Raw genomic sequence first — 25,541 nt, 5'->3', positions numbered from 1 at the left:
AATTCTTGTTCTATGTTTATTTATTTTCGTCCTGAACCTGATAGATATATTTGCCATACAACTGGACGTTCAGCAACAAACAATCAATCAATTCAATGAATGTCCGTGTTGACTTACAGTTAGATTTAGATCTACTAGCGCTGATAAAGTCAAACTCTGTAAAATCAAAATACGAATGCTGATCTTTAACTGACTGAAAGACAAACCTTTTGATTCAGTCATATATAAAATTTTGTATGAAAACAACACTTGCCGTATAATTGCAACCAATGCCGTATGAAAACAACCTAAGATTATAAAATTATTTCACGCTTCATACAAAATGGTATGGTAAATTGTTATTAATTCGTAAAAATTTCCTATATATTCATGAAATTCATAAGTAACTATTGAGTATTTCAAATCGTAGCAAAAATTGTATGATAATCAGTTACTGATGAACAATTACTGTACTTATAACGGATTCATCTTTCTTAGAAATGTTCATTTATCAACATGCCATGAGTATAAGAAAGTTAGAGTCATGGTGATTGTTATCAATAGAATGTGTAGAATTCTATTTGATCTTTACATCTTATGAACATCCTCTTACTAATAACTATTACAATTAAGGTTGTCAGCAAAACTCTAAAATGTACATACATTGTTGAATTATTCATTATAGACTTGTCAACCATAATTCATGTAGAACGTTTTGGTTAAAAATAATGATTATATCCACGACATCCTGACACGAAACCATAAAAGTAGCTTTTTGTATTTCCCTCGAGATGAAACGCCTTCTAAACTTGGTAAATAATGATTTTATCAGTTTGGTTTCATTGGACATTTTGGATACATGCAATTATTTATTTAGAAGTCTGTAAGGTGTTGTATGTATTCTATTGTTCAATGCTCAGGTTCAATGTTTCTTGAACATCGGTTTAGGTCGAAGATTAATCTTCAAAGAACGAATAGCTAAAATAGAAACAGAAACGATATAGATGTGACTAAAATATTATCCAGTCTTCACGGTGAATTTAAAGGCTTGGAATTACAAAAGGTCTTACAAAACTGCAGACGAACGACTTTTCAAAATGGCCGAAAGAGGAGCAGACGACTGGGAAGGTTTATGTCATCCATGTCAAAAGATGGGAATATGTTCTACCGGAAGCGTGTATTGTCGTGAATGTGTGCAAATATATTGTTCCAACTGCACCAAATTACATCAAATCAACCAGGTGGGTAGCGGACATTACCTAAAGCCATACCTTCCACACTTGAAAACTGACGAGAAGAAGAATGAATTTGACATAGCTTCCTTCAAGTTTGATCAATATGGAAAGGAAGAGAAGAATTTACAGAAAGTCAAGTATAACTATATTACAGCCCTTTCAGCCGATCACGATCATACCAAGATGAATTACCCGGATGAGATCTTCTGTTTAAAACACAAAGAGGTTGTTTGCAAAAACTGTAAGTTCCGACGACATAGCCTATGTACAGACTGCCTTCCTGTCCGACGAGCAAGCGAAGTTTTGATGGAAAATGGTCACTATCTTCGTGATATTGAAAGATTAAAAACCTGTAACCTACGATCAGCAGCTGCAATAATAGAAACTCGAAATGAACGAGAGCGTTTAAATTCTACAGAAAGGGAAATCTTGGAATTAATACAAAATCTTAAACATGCTGTTATTAGTAAAGTATGCAGGTTAGAAAATGAACTTCTCCAGAAAATATATGGTTCATATGATACATCATTCAGACAATTGACGAAAGCAGAAAACATTTTAAAACGTGTTAAAGATAACACAGACGAGATGTTAGAGAGTTTAAAAGAGAAAACAAAAGAAGGAATTGAAGCATCAGACTTTAAATCCCTAATGACATGTCACATCAAAAGCCTTATGTTTCATGACATGCTTGAGCGACTTTCCGATTACTGTGACCTGGGAAATCTACATGAATGTTTATTTGAACCAGAATACACAATTGATTCCATAACTCATTGTCTTGGATCATTTGGCACTTTATCCATTGACAAATTAAATTCAAAGGTGCCATCGATTTTATTAAATACGAGAGATAAACCAACCAACGATGCCATTGTACATATGGATAATGACTTAAGCAAGGTGTTGGGGAATAAAAGTGTAACATGTGATGACATTAATCTGGAAATCATCATGGATAAATATTCAAAACACGAAAAACGTGTAACTAGATGGTCTGATCCTGATTTTTTGAAACAAGGAATCGTTGGAATTATTTGTTTAGACAAAGATGATTTACTAGCGCTTGATCGGACATCATGTTCTGTGATGTTGATAGATAGATTGGGTGAACCTATTGCGTCCTATGGATTCAACTGTTTACCATGGGCGATGACCCTTTACGATGAAAACACAGTGGCGATTAGTGTACCAGGGGAAAACAAAATTTATCTGGTTGCAGTTGAATTCAAAGAATTTGTGCTAAAAAAAGAAATAAACTGTTCTGTGGAACCTTCGGCAGTTACAGGCTACCAAGACAACATTTTCATAACTAGTTACCCTTGGAGTGACATGGCAGCAGTTTACAAACTTTCAGATGATGGTCACATTTTGGGCACACTTGCAAAGGAAGCGTCAGGAAAACGTCTGTTCAAGGCACCTTTAGACATTGCTATTGATAAAGCGTCAAAGGATTTTTACGTTTGCGATTCGGGCTTAAAAATGATTTTTGCCTTTAACGAACTTTTACAAGAGAATTTTAGAATAGACTTAGAGTATATGGGACATCCTTCTGCTCTTACTTTAGACTCAAATGGCGATGTTTTTATCTGTGGAAAACTGTCAAATGTTATTTACAAAGTAACAACTGCCACTAAGAAAGGAAGCATCGTATTCACGGAGGACGCAGGTCTAGGGCGACCTCAGGCTATCTGTAATATTCCAGACGAAGGTTCAGTATGTGTTCTTTGTGCAAGAGAAAACGAGTTCAAAATTTTAAAGATACGTTGAATTCTTAATTGTTTAATTTGTTGTTAATTATATAAACTATGCGGTTTGTTCGATATAATTTTATTACAATTCAAGAGAAAAGACAATAAATGAGTTCTTTGTAAAAACGAGATGAAACCATATGATTTCTTAAAAAATGAAAATAAAACTAAAACTGTTTTATCTTTTCTTTGATTTTTTAATTATCAAAACAAACCTTAAGCAATGTTTCTCTGTTCTTTTCAAATAACAGTAAAACTGTCCTTATCAACGCCACCAAAACTAAAACTATTATACATAATGAAAGTGTTTTATTTTATTATCCCTTTTCAAATTTTTCAAACACTGATCGCAATTTTAAGGAGAGGGGTATGCCATCTACAAAACGAAACATGAAGTATAAAAGAGTTAAACCTGGCAACATGTCATTGTGTCTGTCTTAAGGCAGTAACCATGTCCGTCTCTTTATGTGTACTCACGCCTCATTTATGGGCATTATGTTTTCTGGTCTGTGCGTCCGTTCGTCTGTCCCGCTTCAGGCTAAAGTTTTTGGTCAAGGTAGTTTTGGTGAAGTTGAAGTTCAATCAACATTAAACTTAGTACACATGTTCCCTATGACATGATCTTTCTAATTCCAATGCCAAAGTATAGATTTGACCCCATTTCATGGTCCACTGAACATAGTATATGATAGTAGGGATAGGGCAACCGTGTACTATGGACACATTCTTGTTTTAAAGATGTTTGTTGCCTTTCGTTGCTGATGACTGATTTTGGATAGTGTTCATAGAAATAAGTAAATTGATTGCCATTGAGACAACTTTCCACCAAAGTACGAGCTTTTAAAAAGATCACTGTACGGCCTTCCACAAATGAGCAGAACCCATACCATAAAGTAAGCTACAAATGACCCTGGCATGAAATAAGTAAAACACTTCAATTGAAGAAAAAAAACCGGCTTTATTCATGAAAAAAATAAATAAACGGAAAACAAAATATGACCGATATAAATCGAGTATTAAAACAACATAAAACATTTTATATTTGAAGGCATACACAACATGTTATTTTTTCACAAAACATTTCTACAATATTGCGATTTAGATTTGGCATTCCGTGTTATTACGATTGTATGAAAACTTGTCAATTGTCAACGATCATTTATTGTCCTCTTGATGTTCTTTGTGTCGTTGTCTTAATGAAGTTTGTCTCTTATATCCTTTTGTTCACAGTATGATTTTTATAGATATCACCACTACTCCACATAACGACAGCAAAACAAAAAATACTAATACGATGATAGCGCAACCAATTCTATCACATCAACACGCAACGAAAACATAAGAAAACCCAGTTCTTCAGCAAGCAACGATTGCATATTCCAAAACTACTATCATAACAAGTAACAATATAAAAATCAAAGCTACTTCTGATCATACAATACAAAATCAAAATGCATATCAAATAATGACCCCATAAAAAAAATATTGCGATTTAGATTTGGCATTCCGTGTTATTACGATTGTATGAAAACTTGTCAATTGTCAACGATCATTTATTGTCCTCTTGATGTTCTTTGTGTCGTTGTCTTAATGAAGTTTGTCTCTTATATCCTTTTGTTCACAGTATGATTTTTATAGATATCACCACTACTCCACATAACGACAGCAAAACAAAAAATACTAATACGATGATAGCGCAACCAATTCTATCACATCAACACGCAACGAAAACATAAGAAAACCCAGTTCTTCAGCAAGCAACGATTGCATATTCCAAAACTACTATCATAACAAGTAACAATATAAAAATCAAAGCTACTTCTGATCATACAATACAAAATCAAAATGCATATCAAATAATGACCCCATAAAAAAAATATTGCGATTTAGATTTGGCATTCCGTGTTATTACGATTGTATGAAAACTTGTCAATTGTCAACGATCATTTATTGTCCTCTTGATGTTCTTTGTGTCGTTGTCTTAATGAAGTTTGTCTCTTATATCCTTTTGTTCACAGTATGATTTTTATAGATATCACCACTACTCCACATAACGACAGCAAAACAAAAAATACTAATACGATGATAGCGCAACCAATTCTATCACATCAACACGCAACGAAAACATAAGAAAACCCAGTTCTTCAGCAAGCAACGATTGCATATCCCAAAACTACTATCATAACAAGTAACAATATAAAAATCAAAGCTACTTCTGATCATACAATACAAAATCAAAATGCATATCAAATAATGACCCCATAAAAAAAATACTACTACGACATATAACGATAGCACAACCAAACTTGCTAACACGAAAGCATCGATAGAGTAACTTAACCTACAAATACAGCACAACCAAAAACTCAACATACGGCAAGCCACTACTACTACTACAAATAATTATTACAAAACAAATACTACTGGTCCAGAAATAAAACAATAGCACAATTAAGAAAAATACTACATCAAATAACGATTATCAAAATCTACTACTACAGTGAATTACATCAAACAATAGAAATACAACAGGAACTACTAATATACAAGTAGTAAATATCAATGCTACAAACAAAACTTATAATGCAAGAAATAACGATGGCTCCACCGAAACTAATATAGCAGCAAAACATATGCCACAATTTAAACTACTATTACAGCAAATAACAACGGCACAATCAGAACTCAATCTGCAGTACATAACTACAACAAAACCAAAACTTCTTCTGCAGCAAGTATTGTGGCACTTTCGAAACTACCGCAGTAATAACAAAACAAAATCATGTTTAACCAGGACACATTTGTCATTTTAGGATCAAAACTTATATCGAAATAAATAGCTACAACACAACTAAAACTACTACTTCAACAATTTAATACTATCTATGTTTCAACCAAAACTCCTACTAAAGCTAAAAACTGCAGCCCAACAAAAACGTCTTCAACAGCTAATAACTACAGTACAACAAAACCTACTACTACAGAAATGACTACAGCACAACTAAAACTAATACAACACCAAATAACAGTAACACATCAAAAATATGTGAGAAAATCATCAAAAGCATCATCAAAACTATTACAACAATGATATTACCAACACGAACAAAACATTTAAACTACATCATCACAATGTTATGAATAATATATCTACTTATAACAGGCTCTCTGGCATTGCATGGTTTATATTTTCTGATGATTATTAATTATTCTTGATCATATATGTTTGATTTTAATGTAAATAATGCTTTGACTATGGAATTTAAACATAAAATTTACAGCTTCACTGAACTCTGAACAATTTCGATCTGGACATGTGTTATACACAATTATCTATCGCTGAAGATGTAATATGTTGTCTAATATCTGTTTTTCTGTGGAATATGGTTAAGTTGTCTCCTACCATACTTTCTGAATTTTTATCAAATTTTGCGGTAAAAAAAAATCAACAGAAAAGTAAAAAGGTTATTTGAACATTTTGAATGTTCTTAAAAACAATTTATATTCTAGTGCCAAAGACTTTATACGGAATCAAGCGCTCTTAATTAACACTAGTCGATTTCTACTACTACGAATACTAGTTATGTTAAGGCAATTCATCGCGTTATGTGTCAGAAACGGTGAACTTAATCCATTGTAATAAGATTGAGAAGGTCTCTTAGTAGCGACCTATGGTACTTAATGAAAAAACATAAACATCGGTATTTGTGATTTTTTTCCCTTTTTATCCATCTTGTTTTCAATAACTTCTTTCTAAATTAAAACTAGTTTTACAATATGTTTCTTATTGTTCGTGGGTTATTTATTTATTGAAATTTTTATTATCAATTTAGGTCAATAGTAGTCAGATGTAAAACATATAATGAAATGAATATAGGAGGTTTAGTTGCATAATGAATTTTATAGTGAATCGTTAATGTAAATACAGACGAAACCAACACAGATTTTATTTATACAGGTGGACATCAAGGGAAAAAAATTATCAATTTGAACATTCTAAATATCTCTCAACTGAGTAATTATGTCATGTAATTTTGTACATATATTTGATGATCCTCAAGTTTCTGTTAAGTTTTTGGTTACTCCATTCTATTAAATTCTATTTCCATCAATATGCACTTTAAAACTACTTTTTATAAAAAAAATATTTCCTGTTTTAACTTTCTCTTCTACAATATTTTATTGTAAATAAGTTTTGAATCCTTTAGCATAATACTTATACACAGGACTTGAAATGTCAGAAGATGTGCACTATATATATATCGCCATTCTGCTACCAGTTTTGTTTAAAAAGTACCGTTTTTTTACTAGCAAATACAAAAAAGACGCCATTTAAAATTATTCTTTTCAGCAGGACACAAAATGGGTTGTATACTTTTCGCTCATTAATTGTGTTTCTGTATTCGAATAATAAATATCTTTAATAAAAATATTATTAGACATAAATGCATAGCACATTGTTAGTCTGATAATTCGGTAACTCACACGAATGATGGTACTTAAATGTCTACGACCTTCATACTATCTTGAACAGCCATGCTCACATATAACTGATAAAGAGACACACAAAAAAAAACGAAATTTCGATCAAAGGTGACTTTTTATTAGTTATATGTTAGCATGGTATCGCTTTCGATCTGATTTTCATAGTTTGTTCTTTTGTTGTGCTATTCCATCCCTACCTAAGCTTATGGAGAGAGTCAATCGCAGCAAACATGTTTTTACAAGCAGTTTTCCACATTGTTGTTCTTTTGTTTTTGTTTGACAGACGTATCATTGGCAATCATTCCACATGTCCTTGTGTTTTTCTTAAAATCTCATACTTACTCGTTCGCACTCTAGAGAGATACAAATTATAGTCACACGAATTCAAAAAGTTTAAAGACGGATTACAGTATGATTTTCATAGGAAGAAATAAACACGTGACTTATAAGAAAACATGTTTCTTAAATGGTATAAGATTTGAAAGTAATGCAGAATAAGCTTGTGCAAATTAATGGCGATTACCTCTTTCGGTATTCCGTGATAGTGACTGACACTCAACAAAAATAATTACTATAAAATAAGCAGATGTGGTATGATTGTCAATGAAACAACTGCCAACCAGTCTGCAAATAAAGTTGATGTTAGCAATTAAAGACAACCGTATTGCATTCAACAATGAGAGAAGAAAAAACCATACGTATGGTCGGCTATACAAGTCCCCCACATGAAAAATATGAAACATTTCAATTGAGAAAACTAACGGCATACTTCATAATTCATATATTACATACTAGTACACCATAAAAGTGAGATTCGCATCATAAACTTTTTTTTTATTATGATTTAAGTGGTAACCAGGTTGATGATTAATTAACTTTGTTTTGCTGACCTTATAATTTGTGTGTACATAGTCTACTTTAATACTAAGGCTTTTCCAACTAAGGAATAGATTCCCTTAGCTGTACTTGGTAAAACATTTAGGAATTTTGGTTCTCAATGCTCTACAAATTCGTAATTTATTTGGCCTTTTTACCTTTATTGATTCGAGCGGTACTGATGAGTCTTGTGTTGACGAAACGCCCGTCGGATCCAAATACAAATTTTAATCCTGGTATCTAGGATGAGTTTATTTTGTAGAAAAAAACATATAGGGTCAAACATTTCACGTTAGTGATATTTCTTAGGAAAAAAATCAAACTTATTTCCAGCTAAATATGGGTACAAGTTATGAATCTTCGACTTCTTATCAACATTGTTTATTCTATATATATCAAGCTCTAGATAGTTTCGAGGACAGACGTGTTGTGTTATCATATTTAAGGGATTACCAAAAAATGTAATAAAATAACATATTAAAAAAAACCACTTGATATAAACAATGGAGATCAATGGAGTTGATAGATTGCTTTCTGTCTATAAGCGATAACTTTATGTTACCGACTAGGAAAAGCAATCGGGTTACGAACATGTGCTTTTATTTAAATAAATTTCAATTATCGATAAAAGATAGAAAAACAATATATAACGTTTAATTGGAAACACCTACTAGAAACATATCAATCCATAATGCATAATTGTAAAATATAATTGTGAAAAATAAAATTATTGTAATGTGATTGTATGGATAAGTATAATTGTGTGTTTTGTATTAGTTAATTGTGTAAACTTACACTTATGTTTACTGTCATTAAAATGTCAATATAAATAGAGTGTCGATCAAAATATGTTAGCGCTTGTCTATAAATATATTAGTTTTACCTTTAATTTTTCTTTTCAATTAAAATCAGACTGTTTGACTGACGATTACTTATACAATTACTTATAAAAATAACGTTTAACAAACAAACTACTAGTAATTGAGAACGGAAATGGGGAATGTGTCAGAGAGGCAACAACCTAAAATGACCGAAGAGCAGAAAATAGGCCAAAAGCCACCAATGGATTATCAACACAACAAATCTCCACTCGGAGGCGGGCCTCAGCTGACCCTTAAACGAAAATGTGTACCATAGTTTATTGAATTTGGACGTCCCACTAAATTCAGAAGCATATAAATGAACTAAGATTTAAAAAAAAACATACAAGACATGTTTTGCATGATCAGGTATTTTTAGCGACGGTACCCTCCGTTTATTTTAAAATTCGTTATGCTTTGTTTTTGTTTAAATTCTAATTTATCATATGTGTTTTTCTTTGTTAGATGGAGATCAACAATTTGAAACGGCTTATAATTTAGCCAGGGATTTTCAAATTTTTTGTCATATCAATATGATGAATATCTTATTTATTTCATTATTTTTCAACATCTATCTCGTACTTTCATATCTTTGATTACATTTGAAATTAAACTAAATAATTCTAAAACTTGGCACTTCATCTTTGTTGAATTTTGTATAGACTTTTAACTGTTTTAATGAAATATCATTCTTTCGTCACATGCATATTAGGGAACTGGATTTGGGGCAAAATCAGAGTTGTCGAACATACCAAACTTCAGTCCAAACAACCCGACCAGAAAATGTGGATTGACTATATCGACAAACGCCGGATTTCATACCCGAAGACAATAAATATTTTATGAATTAGTGCTTTATCAGCATCAAAAGTCAATGCTGTATCTGCAGTCAGTGCGACATCAACATTAAAACAATGATTAATTGGCAGCGGAAGTAAACGCTTTATTAGCAGCAGAAGTAAATGCTTTATTGGCAGCAGAATAAAATGCTTTATTGCCATAATGGCAGTAAAAGTAAATGCTTAATTGACTGCAGAAGCAGCAAAAGTAAATGTTTTATTGCCATATTAGCAGTTTAAGTAAATGCTTTATTGGATTTGCCATATTCGCAGTAAAAGTAAATGCTTTATTGCTATATTAGCAGTAAAACTAAATACTTTATTGCTATATTATCAGTAAAACTAAATGTTTTATTGCTATATTATCAGTAAAACTAAATGCTTTATTGCTATATTATCAGTAAAACTAAATGCTTTATTGGCAGCAGAAGTAAATGCTTTATTGGCAGCAGAAGTAAATGCTTTATTGGCAGCAGAAGTAAATGCTTTATTAGCAGCAATTGTATATTGGGAACATATTGAGCAGAAACAGTCAAAGATTTGATGAAACATGTTACCCAAGAAACAAGATGGCATTCAATTTGAGAACGAAAGGAATAGTATCTTAGTGTTAAATTATAATCCTGGTACCTTTGATAACTATTTACATCACTGGGTCGATACCACTGTTGGTGGACGTTTCGTCCCCGAGGGTATCACCAGCCCAGTAGTCAACATTTCGGTGTTGACATGAATATCAATAATGTGATCATTTTTATAAATTTCCTGTTTACAAAACTTTGAAATTTTCGAAAAAATAAGGATTTTCTTATCCCCGGGGCATAGATTACCTTAGCCGTATTTGGCACAACGTTTTGGAATTTTGGATCCTCAATGCTCCTCAACTTTGTAATTGTTTGGCGTTATAACTATTTTGACAAGAGCGTCACTGATGAGTCTTATGTAGACGAAACGCGCGTCTGGCATACTAAATTATAATCCTGGTACCTTTGATAACTAATTAAAATCTGGTTGCCAAATTTGTGTGTTTTAAATGCAATGAAAAGACCTTGTGAATTTAAGTGAAACTGTGTTTAATTCAACCGAACCAAACAACAGAAATAAAGTTACTTACCCCCCCCCCCCCCCCCCAAAAAAAAAACACACAAAAAAAACATGGTTAGGACACATTTAACGAATAGAAAAAAGATGCTCTGTTTTAAGAACGAAAACTGCTGATTTTATCATCGAACGGGATAATGTATTATAGCTAGAATTCCATCAAAAACAATTGAGAAAAAATTGAAATTGAAAATATATTAACAACTCAGCTTAAAAATACTTAGAAAGAAAAAAAGAAAACAAGACATAAAGTGCGTTATATCAAGTTAAAGGATTAGGTTGGGACATTCAGATATTGGATAAAGAACAAAACCATGACTTAAAATCATAAAAAGTGATTTTCGTCGTAACCTGAGGATTTGAATTAAATGTATAGAAGCAAGTATTTAAGGATTATAGCGCATTCAAAGTTGACAAGAACACGATATTTCTTAGATTAACAAAAATAATGATGATGGAGAAATCATGTCCTAATATTAAAAATCGTACCAACCTTACATGTACATTCTGAATACCAGGTTTAAAACTTATAATTTTTTAAACAGTATTTGACTAATTGAAAAAATCGCATGGTTATAAAACGTCATTAGATATTGAAATTCAATGTCACGAACATCAGCAAAAATCACTGTAAAAATGTAATGTGATTTTATATATCGATCTTGTATTGTCTTTTGTATTTGCTGTCATTTCAAAACTAAAACCTTTTTTAAAATATAAAGATAGAACGAGAATTGTGTAAATGATAGATAAAAAAACATGTTTCATTACCAAAGGGCAAAGATATAAACAGGTCACAGAAATCGAGATAAAGCATAGGGCTTGATGGTTTAGTAAACTATAAAGGCACCAGAATATCAAAATTTTAAACAATTCAACAGGAAAAACAAAGTCCTGAATTTACTATGGCAATACAATAAACAGTCATGAGCAGTCTGAGATAAGCTAATCATTTGTTTTCTTTTTGAAATTGTTTCACATTTTGTCAAATCAGGGTCCTTTTAAAGCTTACTGTATTGTTTGATGAGACTGTCGTACAAGTGAGAGGTTTAGTTAGCATTAAAACCAGGTTTAAGCAACCATTTTCTGCATAAGAAAAAGCCTGTACCAAGTCAGGAATATGACAGTTGTTATCCCTTCGTTTGCATCTTCGCTAGCCACTTCCGTTCTCTTAACCCTTGGCAGATTGAGCTAACATTTGTGATATCAATGTTGCGCCATCTATCGGAAGATTAAAGTCACGCCCATTCCGAACACATTAGTTTAGACCAATGGTAGCACTTGAACTGTTCAATTTGGAGGTAAAACACGGTAGCGTCTAGATTCTACACACTTGGTAAATCCGGAAACGAAAATATACGTCAACATTCATGCATTTGTGGATGAAACATACACAGGAACTTCATTTAGTTGATTAAAAACATTCAAGTTGTCACTAAATATAGTCGTGAGTTTAGTGATGTAAAGACTTGTTGCAAAAATAAACACGTGGCAATTGTTTACAAACACTTTCTACATCTACCAGTGGCGTAGCCAGGGTTGAAATGATGTGGATGCCTTCCTGTAGGCACATTTGCTCCCATAGAATCCGACACTGGTTATATAGATTTTTGTTTAATTTCAAAATACCCACCAATTCATATAATTATATTTCAAACATAATTCTAATGTTTTCTCGAAATTCTCGAAACTGAATGAAATTCATAATTTATTTATTTGATAAAAAAGTTTCCCACCAATCTTAATATTTGACATCTCATAAATAGCCCTATCACAGCGGCACTTCTGTATAAAGGAACTGAAGTGATCCCCTTTTCTAGCATTTCTCTAAAAACGGCCCTATCACAGCGGCACTTCGGAATATAGGAACTGAAGTGACCCCATTTAACGCGTCGCAGGGGACATCATCGAAATACCGGGTACCCGTCCATCCGGTCTTGTTTGCACTCTCATGTGTACAATTCTTGCCAGAGTTTTATATCATCAGCAATATCAATTTCGAAAATAAGTCCTAAGCTTTGAACTTTTGAAATAAAAATTAAAATGAAAATCCCATTGCATTTTCTCTAAAGCTTTTATTTCTCCATTAAAAATAAAAGGAAAAGGAAAAACATTAATTTTTATTAGTTATTGCTCTTGTTCATTGGTTACATAAAATATGTGCAATGCAGGGGACATAGGAACTTTGTTCTTTTATTGAAAATAAAATTAATATGTGGACCTAGATAGGAACTGGAATTTTCTGATAAGCCTAAGAATGATCACACTCTATTACAGATTAGTTTTTTTCACGTCGTCGTCGTTCATTTCACAGGAAACGATATCAGGATATGGGGGTTTAGTTGTCAGTTATGTTGTTAGTCAGTTGTAGAAGCCATCGCTCCGCTAGGCTCAATTTCAGATAAACATGTCCGAGGATATGTGTATCATTTTCTGCACTTGCCGTAGCCGACGACGTAGTCTTTTCACGAAAAAAATCGAGAACACTTTTCTGCGATATCTTGTTTTATTACATGAAATAAATTATCCTTAATAAAAGACCACTCATACTTCATCGGAAATAACTGGATGCTATCCTCATATCCTAACCTTTGTTACATACGGATACCCTTGAGTTTAACTGCTGCGAACATATCTTTATTATATTTTTTCCCCCTGTCAAAATGATGTGGATGCTTGAGCATCTGAGCATACATGCAAGCTACGCCACTGTCTACACGTTATCATTTTATGGGCTCTTTTTGATTGGATGCAGCGAGTTTCTACTGCAACCAATAAAAATCCTTACCTTGTGTCTCCGAAATTTTATCTCAATCCGCCAAGGGTGAAGAGAACGGGAGTGGATCGTAACCCTTGGCTAGCGAAGATGCTTCTTTTGATGTGTTTGAATATTTGATTTTGCCATTTGATTAGGAGTTTTATTATTGAATTTTCCTAGGAGCTCAGTATTATTGTCATTTTACTGTTTTTTTGTATGCCTTTTGATTGCTTTTGAAAAATGTACGTTTTCATGTTATTGTTTACATCCTTGTCCTTTGGTTCTTATTGACAATTATCTTAAGGGGTAATAGAAAACTAATCTTAATTCAAGAGAATAACTTCATAAACCAAAGCTAATCTTCCTGGGGGGGGGGGGGGGGGGGGGGGGTTCTCGAAACATTACAAGTATACATAAGATAAACATACTTTATTTCATACACACAAATACCTACATAACATATAAATAAAGTATTCAGAGACTGTTCGATTTTTTTGACGGAAAATATAGTCACACTACTGAGGACAACAAATAGTTCACTTGGTAAATTGAGGTTTTTAATGTAAAAATTTCATGATGAATGAATTCCTCATTAAAATCTTTGCTTGTTTGAAAATATTTGAAAATATTTATCTTTTTTTCGATGTTTAATGTTATATGGAACTTTAAATAGTAAATGAATGAAATAAAGTTTAAAACAACTTTATTCTAAAGATCAATATGTTTGATTCTCCCAATATTTCTCAAAATATGACTGTTAAATTTTCAAATTGAAAAGACGACTCTTGTGAGGATTTTAAAATATTTTAAATCTAATTGTCAACATCACTATTGAATTTTTCCCAAATATGAACTGGCTTGAAGATGACCATCTTATACTCTGAGCCACTGATGCCCCGTCTTAAATAAATGGGTAATTACTAAATATATATAATTTATTGATGCCAACGAGTTTTTCACCCATTCCAGAAAAATAAAAACTATGCTTATGAGTTTACAAGATATTAAACTGATCGCTGGAACACAAAGAGATACACCAGCTTGTCAAGATGTACGACTAAACATCTTTCTTAAATTCTTACCGAAATTCTTTCATTTTCGGATGACCTTTAGAAATATCGTGATGATGTGATATATCTAACCAGATATGTCATTTCGATGTGGATTCTAAAAAACTGTAAAGAATCCCCCCCCCCCCCCCCCAAAAAAAAATTATCCTATCATGATCTTTATAATTTTGCAGCTAATTAAGTAATATCAAAAGTTTTGATTTTTCTACAAACATGGAAATTGTAGAAACAAATTTCTTGGACAAACACATTACTGTGTGAAGAACTACACCGGTTCTAACAAAAAATACAACAAAGTTTATATCATTATTTAAATTTTTTTTTAATGATTGATCATTCATTCGGCAATGCTTCTTCAAGAAACAATACTGCACCAACTGGTGGTGTCAGATAGAAAATGTGAAATCGGCAATACAAAGTCACAAAATTGTTCGTACAGTGACCTGTATTGGTTAATTTCTGTGTTATGTTGGTCTCTTGTGGAGAGTTGTCTCTTTGGCAATCATACCACATCTTCTTTTTTTATAATCGGAAAATAATTGTATTTAAGTTACGTAAGCGCATCATATAACTAAAAAAGAGATACCAATGCACGCAGAAACGGCATGTCTCTTATTTATCAATATTAACAATATATGTTTGCTTAGTAATACTTAGTTAAAATAAAGTTATTTGATCTTAATTCAATTCATGATTAACATGGGTAACGGCAATTATTTTTCATATATCTTCTCATTTTCTGGAAAAAATAATAAGATTTTGTCGAATTTGAAACATTCATTTCAAAGCACAAATAAAAAAGGATAACTAATTAATGACATTCATGTTGATAACTTCGGTTTTTCGGTCACCCATAAATAATAATTTATTAGTTAGTCCAGTAAAAAACAAATCACAAAAATACTGATCTCCAGAAAAATTCATATAACGGAAAGTCCATGATCAAATGGAAAAAATCTAAAGCTCAAACACACCAAACGAATGGACAACAACTGTCATATTCCTGACTTCGTACAGGCATTTTCTTATGTAGACCTTACTTCATACAAAGGAGGGGCGAAAGATACCAGAGGGACAGTCAAACTCATAGATTAAAAAAAATAAACTGACAACACCATGACTAAAAAATAAAAAGACAAACAGACAAATAATAGTACACAAGACACAACATATGTATATCGGTCAACGTTTTTACCCCTATAAATTTACAAAACTACATTACTCTTTGATTAATATTTCAAATTCTATTTAACAGTAATAATGGTTGACTTTACGACCAAGTAACTTGTGCTAAGAAGTACTAAACCATACATTGTCAATAAACATCTCAAGTATGAAATTAAAAAGCTGTATATTTATTGTAATTATCATGGCCATTATAGAAGTGTTTCAGTTTTCTCCCATTAATGATGAATAACATATTAATAATTAATTATATAACGATTAGAAATGAGATTAAAATCAACAATTCAAAGTTCTTTATCAAACCTCGATAGACATTTAGTTCCTAGAACAAATTTTTACTACCGATACAAAAACAATATTGATTGAAATATAAATATTTATTTGATAAAAAGGCGACACTCGATGGAGTTGGCTATTTTTTAGGTCCTATTTGGTCATTTAGATTTTTAACTGTTTCGTCTTATACATCCTTGGCTTTTAAATATTCGACTTTGAATATTCCTGATGAAGGCAAATCGAGATAAGCTCTTCTGAAGCATGAACTTTGTAACGTGTTGTTTTAATTATTTTGAGTGTAAACTCCCAAATGATAAAAATATATATGTGCTTCACTGTTCCCGACATAGACATCTAATTGATGGTGCGTACTCTCTGATATGTGTTTACTCGTTTGTAATGTTGTTATATATTTTTGTTTATTTCAGTAAAAGAGGGACGAAAGATACCAGAGGGACAGTCAAACTCATAAATCGAAAATAAACTGACAACGCCATTGCTAAAAATGAAAAAAAGACAAACAGACAAACAATAGTACACATAACATAACTAAAAACTAAAGAATAAACAACACGAACCCCACCAGAAACTAGGGGTGATCTCAGGTGCTCCGGAAGGGTAAGCAGATCCTGCTCCACATGTGGCATCCGTCGTGTTGCTTATGTGATAACAAATTCAGAATATAGTCTAATTCGGTAGGTCACATTCATGAAAGGGAATGGGTTTGTAGTTACGACGTAAGGAACATATCCGATAGTTAGTTAGTGAAACGGTTATTCCATAACGGTCAACCAACTCGTGATGGCGTCCGTAAAATTTACGGGATGATGATTTCAACTTCACCATTTGGAACTCTTGGTTTAATAGCTTCCTTGTGAGCAGCAACCCTCTATTAAGGAAATCATGATAGGAAATGCACGCACGGGAATATCGTATCAATAAGAAGATATATACACCGTATGCAGGTGCTGCTGGAATATTGCTACATAGAAATGGAAGTTCATAATTGGAAAGCTGAAATTATCTCTTTTGTCGTAAAGTTTGTTTTCAACCGACCCTCATTGTCAATTTCTAGATGTAAGTCAAGATATGAGGCCGACTTAACTGTTTCTGTAGTATCCTTTATCTCTAGTTCGATGGGATAGATGCGTTCAACATAGTCATCAAATTTTGAATTATTTAGTGAGAGAACATCAACTATATAGCGGAAAGTAGAGTTAAAGGATATTGCTAACTTCTTATCTTTCTTCCTAAGAAGTTCCTGTATGAAGTCAGCCTCACAATAATAAAGAAAAGTCGACAAGAAGAGGGGCACAATTTGTTCCCATTGGAATGCCGACAGTCTGTTAAAAAACATGTCCTCCAAACGTAACAAATATGTTGTCAATCAAGAAATCAAGCATCTTGCTAATGTCAGTTTCAGAGAATTTTTTGTTTGAATCAGAGTGATCCTTTACAAAGTAGGATTTATCCCGCCCTAAGACAAGATACTTGTATCTTGGCCATTCTTTTTTATGAAACAAAGTAATACCAACTCAATTTATCTTTTAGTTTGGAATGTGAAATACTTGTGTAAAGTGTAGAAAAGTCAAATGTTTTAATACTATTACAAGATGAAAGAGACTTAGATTGTATGTACTCTAAAAGATCTTTGGAATTTTTAAGTATCCACATCTAATTCACGCCACCTCTAGAATAGGCAGTTTTACAATAAATTTGAAGCCCGTCTTTGATTGTTGATACGATAGATGTTAATAATTTAGAAAGAGGTTTCGTGGAGCACTTGGAAGACCCAGCAATATACCGTTGTTTGTAAGGACACTTGTGTAGTTTAGGTATCCAATACAGTGATGGAAGATCCAGTTCTTCATCTTTGGTTGAAATCCCAAAGGAACATAGAACATACCTATGATTATCCAGGATTTTCCCTTTGGTATTATAAGTGTCGTGAGGGTATATTTTGAGTTTCCAAGTGAATTGTCAATACCTAATTCGTTATCAAGCAGTTAATGTAAAGAGTTTTACACACAAAAACCATGTTGTTTGGGGCTTTATCTGCGGGGACAACAACATATTTGTCATGAAGGTAGGATAAGTGTTTTGCAACATATGGATCTTTAAAGTTTGACGTAGCATGGGCATTGATAGACCCATTCAGTTTCTGAATTCTGATTTGTATCAACGACCTCACTAAAGTATGACATTGTATCAACGACCTCAGTAAAGTATGACATTGTCTATCGTGGATGTGACCTTTTATACTGTTTATGACGTTTTTGCTAATTTACTCGAATCTACAGTTTCTAGTTATATTTTAGTTTGGATGGCGGAATAACTTTATATTTGCATGTTTAATACTTGGAGTTTGCTTTCACTAAGAACATGAATGCCATTCATATGTCTTTGTTTACCATTGATTTGCTTGTATTTAAAATTTTGCTATATATTATAATCGTATTCCATTCTGTGCTGACTATTATTGTGTGCTCTTTTATTTACGTTTGAAAAGTCAAATGATCAAAATGAAATTTGGGTGAAGGTTGAGGTATAAAATATAGTTCAACCCTGGTCCTTTGCCTGCCCTACATGTTTAAATTTAGATGTTTTGTCATTGGGGTGATTGATGTAATTGACATACATTTAAAGTTATTTGTTATATATATATTTGAATATTTTTTTCCTTATTTATTATTAATAAATTTCATACACAATATATAAACGTTGACTGAAAACACATACACACTCTCACCAACAAAAAGACTGAAAAAAATGTTTTTCAATATTAACAACGGAATCATTGTCTTATATTATTAATACAATCATTTGAAAAAAAAAGATATAAGCATCACATTGACACCATAAAACTAATCATTTTATTCCTTCGATTTATGGCATCATTCATATACTATCATATCAAGGGTATTTGTATGATGTGGTATGACTAACACAGAGACTCTATCCATCAGAGGATAAAAAAATATACCAAAACATATTCTTTATTGGATTTGATTACTTTCAAGTTTGCAATATCAATGTTATTTTATCGTACCTTCTTTTGAGGAGGATGCTTCAAGAAAATGCCTGTACCAAGTCAGGAATATGACAGTTGTCATCCATTTGTTGGATGTGTTTGCGCTTTTGATTTTTGCCATTTAATAAGAGACTTTCCGTTATGAATTTTCCTCGGAGTTCAGTATTTTTCTGATTTTACTTTTTAAGATATTTCTTTTTTTAGGGTTGGGGTGTCTCTCGATTTTCCATGCTAATAAAATATTTACATTTACTACTAATGCATCAAAACCAAATATGTTTGATAATCTTTAAGTTTCTATTATTTTGTCTTTCATTAAACTACAACAGAGTACGTGCAACTGTTGTTGAAATTAATAATGTTTTAATGCAAATTGTGTTTCACTAATCATTTTTTTTACATTTCTGTTCAAAATTTTATTTTGTTAAAACATATCAGTGCATTGTTCCTGCACTTGAGTCTGTATATTTTTCGTTCATTAGTAAAGTAGCGACACAAAAAGGAACATACACATAATCAGTAAGTCAGACAATTCTGTTAGCGTTTTATCGAGCCTTTAATTTTTGTGAGGAATTATGTAAACATTAACCAGAAAATTTCTGACATAATTGTTACATAACAATAGCAATCTTCTACCAAGGAAGTCATGTATTTTCATTACAATCATTACGATAATTACAAAACTTAAATGTTGCGACACACAGAAAACAAGTATGAAAAAGTGTAATATATTTATAAATTATATAACAAAATCCCACCGACACAAATAATCGAAAAGAAGGGAAAATCGTTAACATTTAACAAAGTCGGACAAATAATAGTACACAAGACACAACATATGTATATCGGTCAACGTTTTTACCCCTATACATTTACAAAAATACATTACTCTTTGATTAATATTTCAAATTCCATTTAACAGTAGGTAATAAGGGTTGACTTTACGACCAAGTAACTTGTGCTAAGAAGTACTAAACCATACATTGTCAATAAACATCTCAAGTATGAAATTAAAAAGCTGTATATTTATTGTAATTATCATGGCCATTAAGGAAGTGTTTCAGTTTTCTCCCATTTATGATGAATAACATATTAATAATTGATTATATAACGATTAGAACTGAGATTAAAATCAACGATTCAAAGTTCTTTTTCAAACCTCGATAGACATTTAGTTTCTAGAACAAATTCTTACTACTGATACAAAAACAATATTGATTGAAATATAAAATTTATTTGATAAAAAGGGGACCCTCGATGGAGTTGGCTATTTTTTAGGTCCTATTTGGTCATTTAGATTTTTAACTGTTTCGTCTTATACATCCTTGGCTTTTAAATATTCGACTTTGAATATTCCTGATGAAGGCAAATCGAGATAAGCTCTTCTGAAGCATGAACTTTGTAACGTGTTGTTTTAATTATTTTGAGTGTAAACTCCCAAATGATAAAAATATATATGTGCTTCACTGTTCCCGACATAGACATCTAATTGATGGTGCGTACTCTCTGATATGTGTTTACGCGTTTGTAATGTTGTTATATATTTTTGTTTATTTCAGTAAAAGAGGGACGAAAGATACCAGAGGGACAGTTAAACTCATAAATCGAAAATAAACTGACAACGCCTTTGCTAAAAATAAAAAAAAGACAAACAGACAAACAATAGTAAACATAACATAACTAAAAACTAAAGAATAAACAACACGAACCCCACCAGAAACTAGGTGTGATCTCAGGTGCTCCGGAAGGGTAAGCAGATCCTGCTCCACATGTGGCATCCGTCGTGTTGCTTATGTGATAACAAATCCAGAAAATAGTCTAATTCGGTAGGTCACATTCATGAAAGGGAAGGGGTTTGTAGCTACGACGTAAGGAACATATCCGATAGTTAGTTAGTGAAACGGTTATTCCATAACGGTCAACCAACTCGTGATGGCGTCCGTAAAATTTACGGGATGATGATTTCAACTTCACCATTTAGAACTCTTGGTTTAATAGCTTCCTTGTGAGCAGCAACCCTCTATCAAGGAAATCATGATAGGAAATGCTCGCACGGGAATATCGTATCAATAAGAAGATATATACACCGTATGCAGGTGCTGCTGGAATATTGCTACATAGAAATGGAAAGTTCACAATCGGAAAGCTGAAATTATCTCTTTTGTCGTAAAGTTTGTTTTCAACCGACCCTCGTTCTCAATTTCTAGATGTAAGTCAAGATATGAGGCCGACTTAACTGTTTCTGTAGTATCCTTTATCTCTAGTTCGATGGGATAGATGCGTTCAACATAGTCATCAAATTTTGAATTATTTAGTGAAAGAACATCATCTATATAGCGGAAACTAGAGTTAAAGGATATTGCTAACTTCTTATCTTTCTTCCTAAGAAATTCCTGTATGAAGTCAGCCTCACAATAATAAAGAAAAGTCGACAAGAAGAGGGGCACAATTTGTTCCCATTGGAATGCCGACAGTCTGTTAAAAACATGTCCTCCAAACGTAACAAATATGTTGTCAATCAAGAAATCAAGCATCTTGCGAATGTCAGTTTCAGAGAATTTTTTGTTTGAATCAGAGTGATCCTTTACAAAGTAGGATTTATCCCTCCCTAAGACAAGACACTTGTATCTTGGCCATTCTTTTTTATGAAACAAAGTAATACCAACTCTTTCAATTTATCTTTTAGTTTGGAATGTGGAATACTTGTGTAAAGTGTAGAAAAGTCAAATGTTTTAATACTATTACAAGATGAAAAAGAGTTAGATTGTATGTACTCTAAAAGATCTTTGGAATTTTTAAGTATCCACATCTAATTCACGCCACTTCTAGAATAGGCAGTTTTACAATAAATTTGAAGCCCGTCTTTGATTGTTGATACGATAGATGTTAATAATTAGAAAGAGGTTTCGTGGAGCACTTGGAAGACCCAGCAATATACCGTTGTTTGTAAGGACACTTGTGTAGTTTAGGTATCCAATACAGTGATGGAAGATCCAGTTCTTCATCTTTGGTTGAAATCCCAAAGGAACATAGAACAGACCTATGATTATCCAGGATTTCCTCTTTGGTATTATAAGTGTCGTGAGGGTATATGTTGGGTTTCCAAGTGATTTGTCAATACTTAATTTAAAAAAAAAAAAAAAAAAAAAAAAAAAAAAAAATACTTAATTCGTTTATCAAGCAGTTAATGTAATGAGTTTTACACACAAAAACCATGTTGTTTGGGGCTTTATCTGCGGGGACAACAACATATTTGTCATGAAGTTAGGATAAGTGTTTTGCAACATATGGATCTTTAAAGTTTGACGTAGCATGGGCATTGATAGACCCATTCAGTTTCTTAATTCTGATTTGTATCAACGACCTCACTAAAGTATGACATTGTATCAACGACCTCACTAAAGTATGACATTGTATCAACGACCTCACTAAAGTATGACATTGTCTATCGTGGATGTGACCTTCTATACTGTTTATGACGTTTTTGCAAATTTACTCGAATCTACAGCTTCTAATTATATTTTAGTTTGGATGTTTAAAACTTGGAGTTTGCTTTCACTAAGAACATGAATGTCATTCATATGTCTTTGTTTACCATTGATTTGCTTGTATTTAAAATTTTGCTATATATTATAATCGTATTCCATTCTGTGCTGACTATTATTGTATGCTCTTTTATTTACGTTTGAAAAGTCAAATGGTCAAAATGAAATTTTGGTGAAGGTTGAGATATAAAATATAGTTCAACCCTGGTCCCTTGCCTGCCCTACGTTTTTAAATTTAGATGTTTTGTCATTGGGGTGATTGATGTAATTGACATATATTTAAAGTTATTTGTTATATATATATTTGAATATTTTTTTCCTTATTTAATATTAATAAATTTCATACACAATATATAAACGTTGACTAAAAACACATACACACTCTCACCAACAAAAAGACTGACAAAAAAATGTTTTCCGATATTAACAACGGAATCATTGTCTTATATTATTAATACAATCATTTGAAAAAAAAGATATAAGCATCACATTGACACCATAAAACTAATCATTTGATTCCTTCGATTTATGGCATCATTCATATACTATCATATCAAGAGTATTTGTATGATGTGGTATGACTAACGCAGAGACTCTATCCATCAAGGATAAGAAAATATACCAAAACATATTCTTTATTGGATTTGATTACTTTCAAGTTTGCAATATCAATGTTATTTTATAGTACCTTCTATTGAGGAGGATGCTTCAAGAAAATGCCTGTACCAAGTCAGGAATATGACAGTTGTCATCCATTTGTTGGATGTGTTTGCGCTTTTGATTTTTGCCATTTAAGTGCCAGTCTTTGTAAGAATCAGGCAATTTAGGTAAAAATTAAAACATGATTATAAAAAATCCACCGAGCTAATCATGCTATTTAATGCTAACCATCATCCTGAGTTAAAAAGTATTAGTTTTTCGTTTGTATGTGTCTGGTAATATCAAATAACTTGGTTAGAAAATTGGTTAGAATGATAGCAAATTAGACAGTTATCTCCCCTTATTTGTTAATTTCTAGTGCATTTCAAACAAATTGTATCTTCTATTACCAGAACAGAAAATGGAAATGACTGTTAATTTTGTGCATAACTTCATATTATGAACTGAAATCAATGTCAAATTAGGTGGGTTTTTTTGGTCATGTTTTCACCACTGCCTGATTCTTAGGCAGACTGGCACTTAATAAGAGACTTTCCGTTATGAATTTTCCTCGGAGTTCAGTATTTTTCTGATTTTACTTTTTAAGATATTTCTTTTTTTTAGGGTTGGGGTGTATGCTAATAAAATAGTTCCATTTACTACCAATGCATCCAAACCAAATATGTTTGATAATCTTTAAGTTTCTATTATTTTGTCTTTCATTAAACTACAACAGAGTACTATCAACTGTTGTTGAAATTAATAATGTTTTAATGCAAATTGTGTTTCACTAATCTTTTTTTTTTCACATTTCTGTTCAACATTTTATTTTGTTAAAACAGATCAGTGCATTGTTCCTGCACTTGAGTCTGTATATTTATCGTTCATTAGTAAAGTAGCGACACAAAAAGGAACATACACATAATCAGTAAGTCAGACAATTCTGTTGGCTTTTTATCGAGCCTTTAATTTTTGTGAGGAATTATGTAAACATTTACCAGAAATTTTCTTACAAAATTGTTACATAACAATAGCAATCTTCTACCAAGGAAGTCATGTATTTTCATTACAATCATTACGATAATTACAAAACTTAAATGTTGCGACACTATGAAAAAGTGTAATATATTTATAAATTATATAACAAAATCCCACCGACACAGATAATCGAAAAGAAGGAAAAATCGTTAAAATTTAATAAAGTCGGACAAGGTTTTTACGCTATTATCTTTTGATTCAGAATGGTACATCTTGAATTTTTACAAACATATACCCGGTATTACAACTTTTATACTTGAATAGGCAAATATAATGTTCCTATCTATTTTCCATTTCTACTATGGAGTTTAAACAAGAATGCATCTATCAAAGATTAATGTCTTACGAGATTTTCAAATGAAATGTGCCTATTAATTTGTTAAATGGTCCGATTCAGTATTTATTTACAACAATATATATTGTGGACGATTTGGAGTATAAGACAACAAAACCTGCTACATCAAATGACAAAAACAGAAAAAACCCAATTGGAAATCTAGAAGTCAGTATTTGTTTTTCAACATTCAACAAAAACCTAACATAATGTCAAGCTGTTAATACACCCGACAAGACATCGATATGCTATTACAACAAAGGCTACCTAAGATCTGCCAACATACCATCTTTTCTAAATGATCAAAATGGCATCGTGGTGCTGAATTTGGTGTTTTATGTGTTGTATTTCGTTGCAGTTTCGTTTTGTTTAAATGCTCTGTTATCATCATTTGTTCAGGTACGTGTTCAATAATACTACTGTGTTTTAATGCTTTTCACCTAGGTACTGTATATGTGATTTTTTTATTATTTAGTTAACAAGTATCATTGGTTTGTGCGTTTCTCTATGATGAATGTTCTTGTGTGTGGTGATGCTGT

At 32.1% G+C, this 25,541-nt stretch overlaps 1 protein-coding gene across 1 annotated transcript; it reads left to right on the top strand.

Moving 5' to 3' along the window:
* Positions 1–1,076: 1,076 nt before the first annotated feature.
* LOC139521527 (uncharacterized) lies at positions 1,077–2,984 on the top strand. Its single transcript, XM_071315003.1, has one exon. The coding sequence runs from the start codon at positions 1,077–1,079 to the stop codon at positions 2,982–2,984; it is 1,908 nt and encodes a 635-aa protein (XP_071171104.1).
* The last annotated feature ends 22,557 nt before the right edge of the window (positions 2,985–25,541 follow it).

This window comes from Mytilus edulis, chromosome 4 (assembly GCF_963676685.1).
Source record: "Mytilus edulis chromosome 4, xbMytEdul2.2, whole genome shotgun sequence".
NCBI lineage: Eukaryota > Metazoa > Mollusca > Bivalvia > Mytilida > Mytilidae > Mytilus > Mytilus edulis.
The sequence above is the reverse complement of the archived record's forward strand: the minus strand, read 5'-3'. Positions and strand labels throughout refer to the sequence as shown.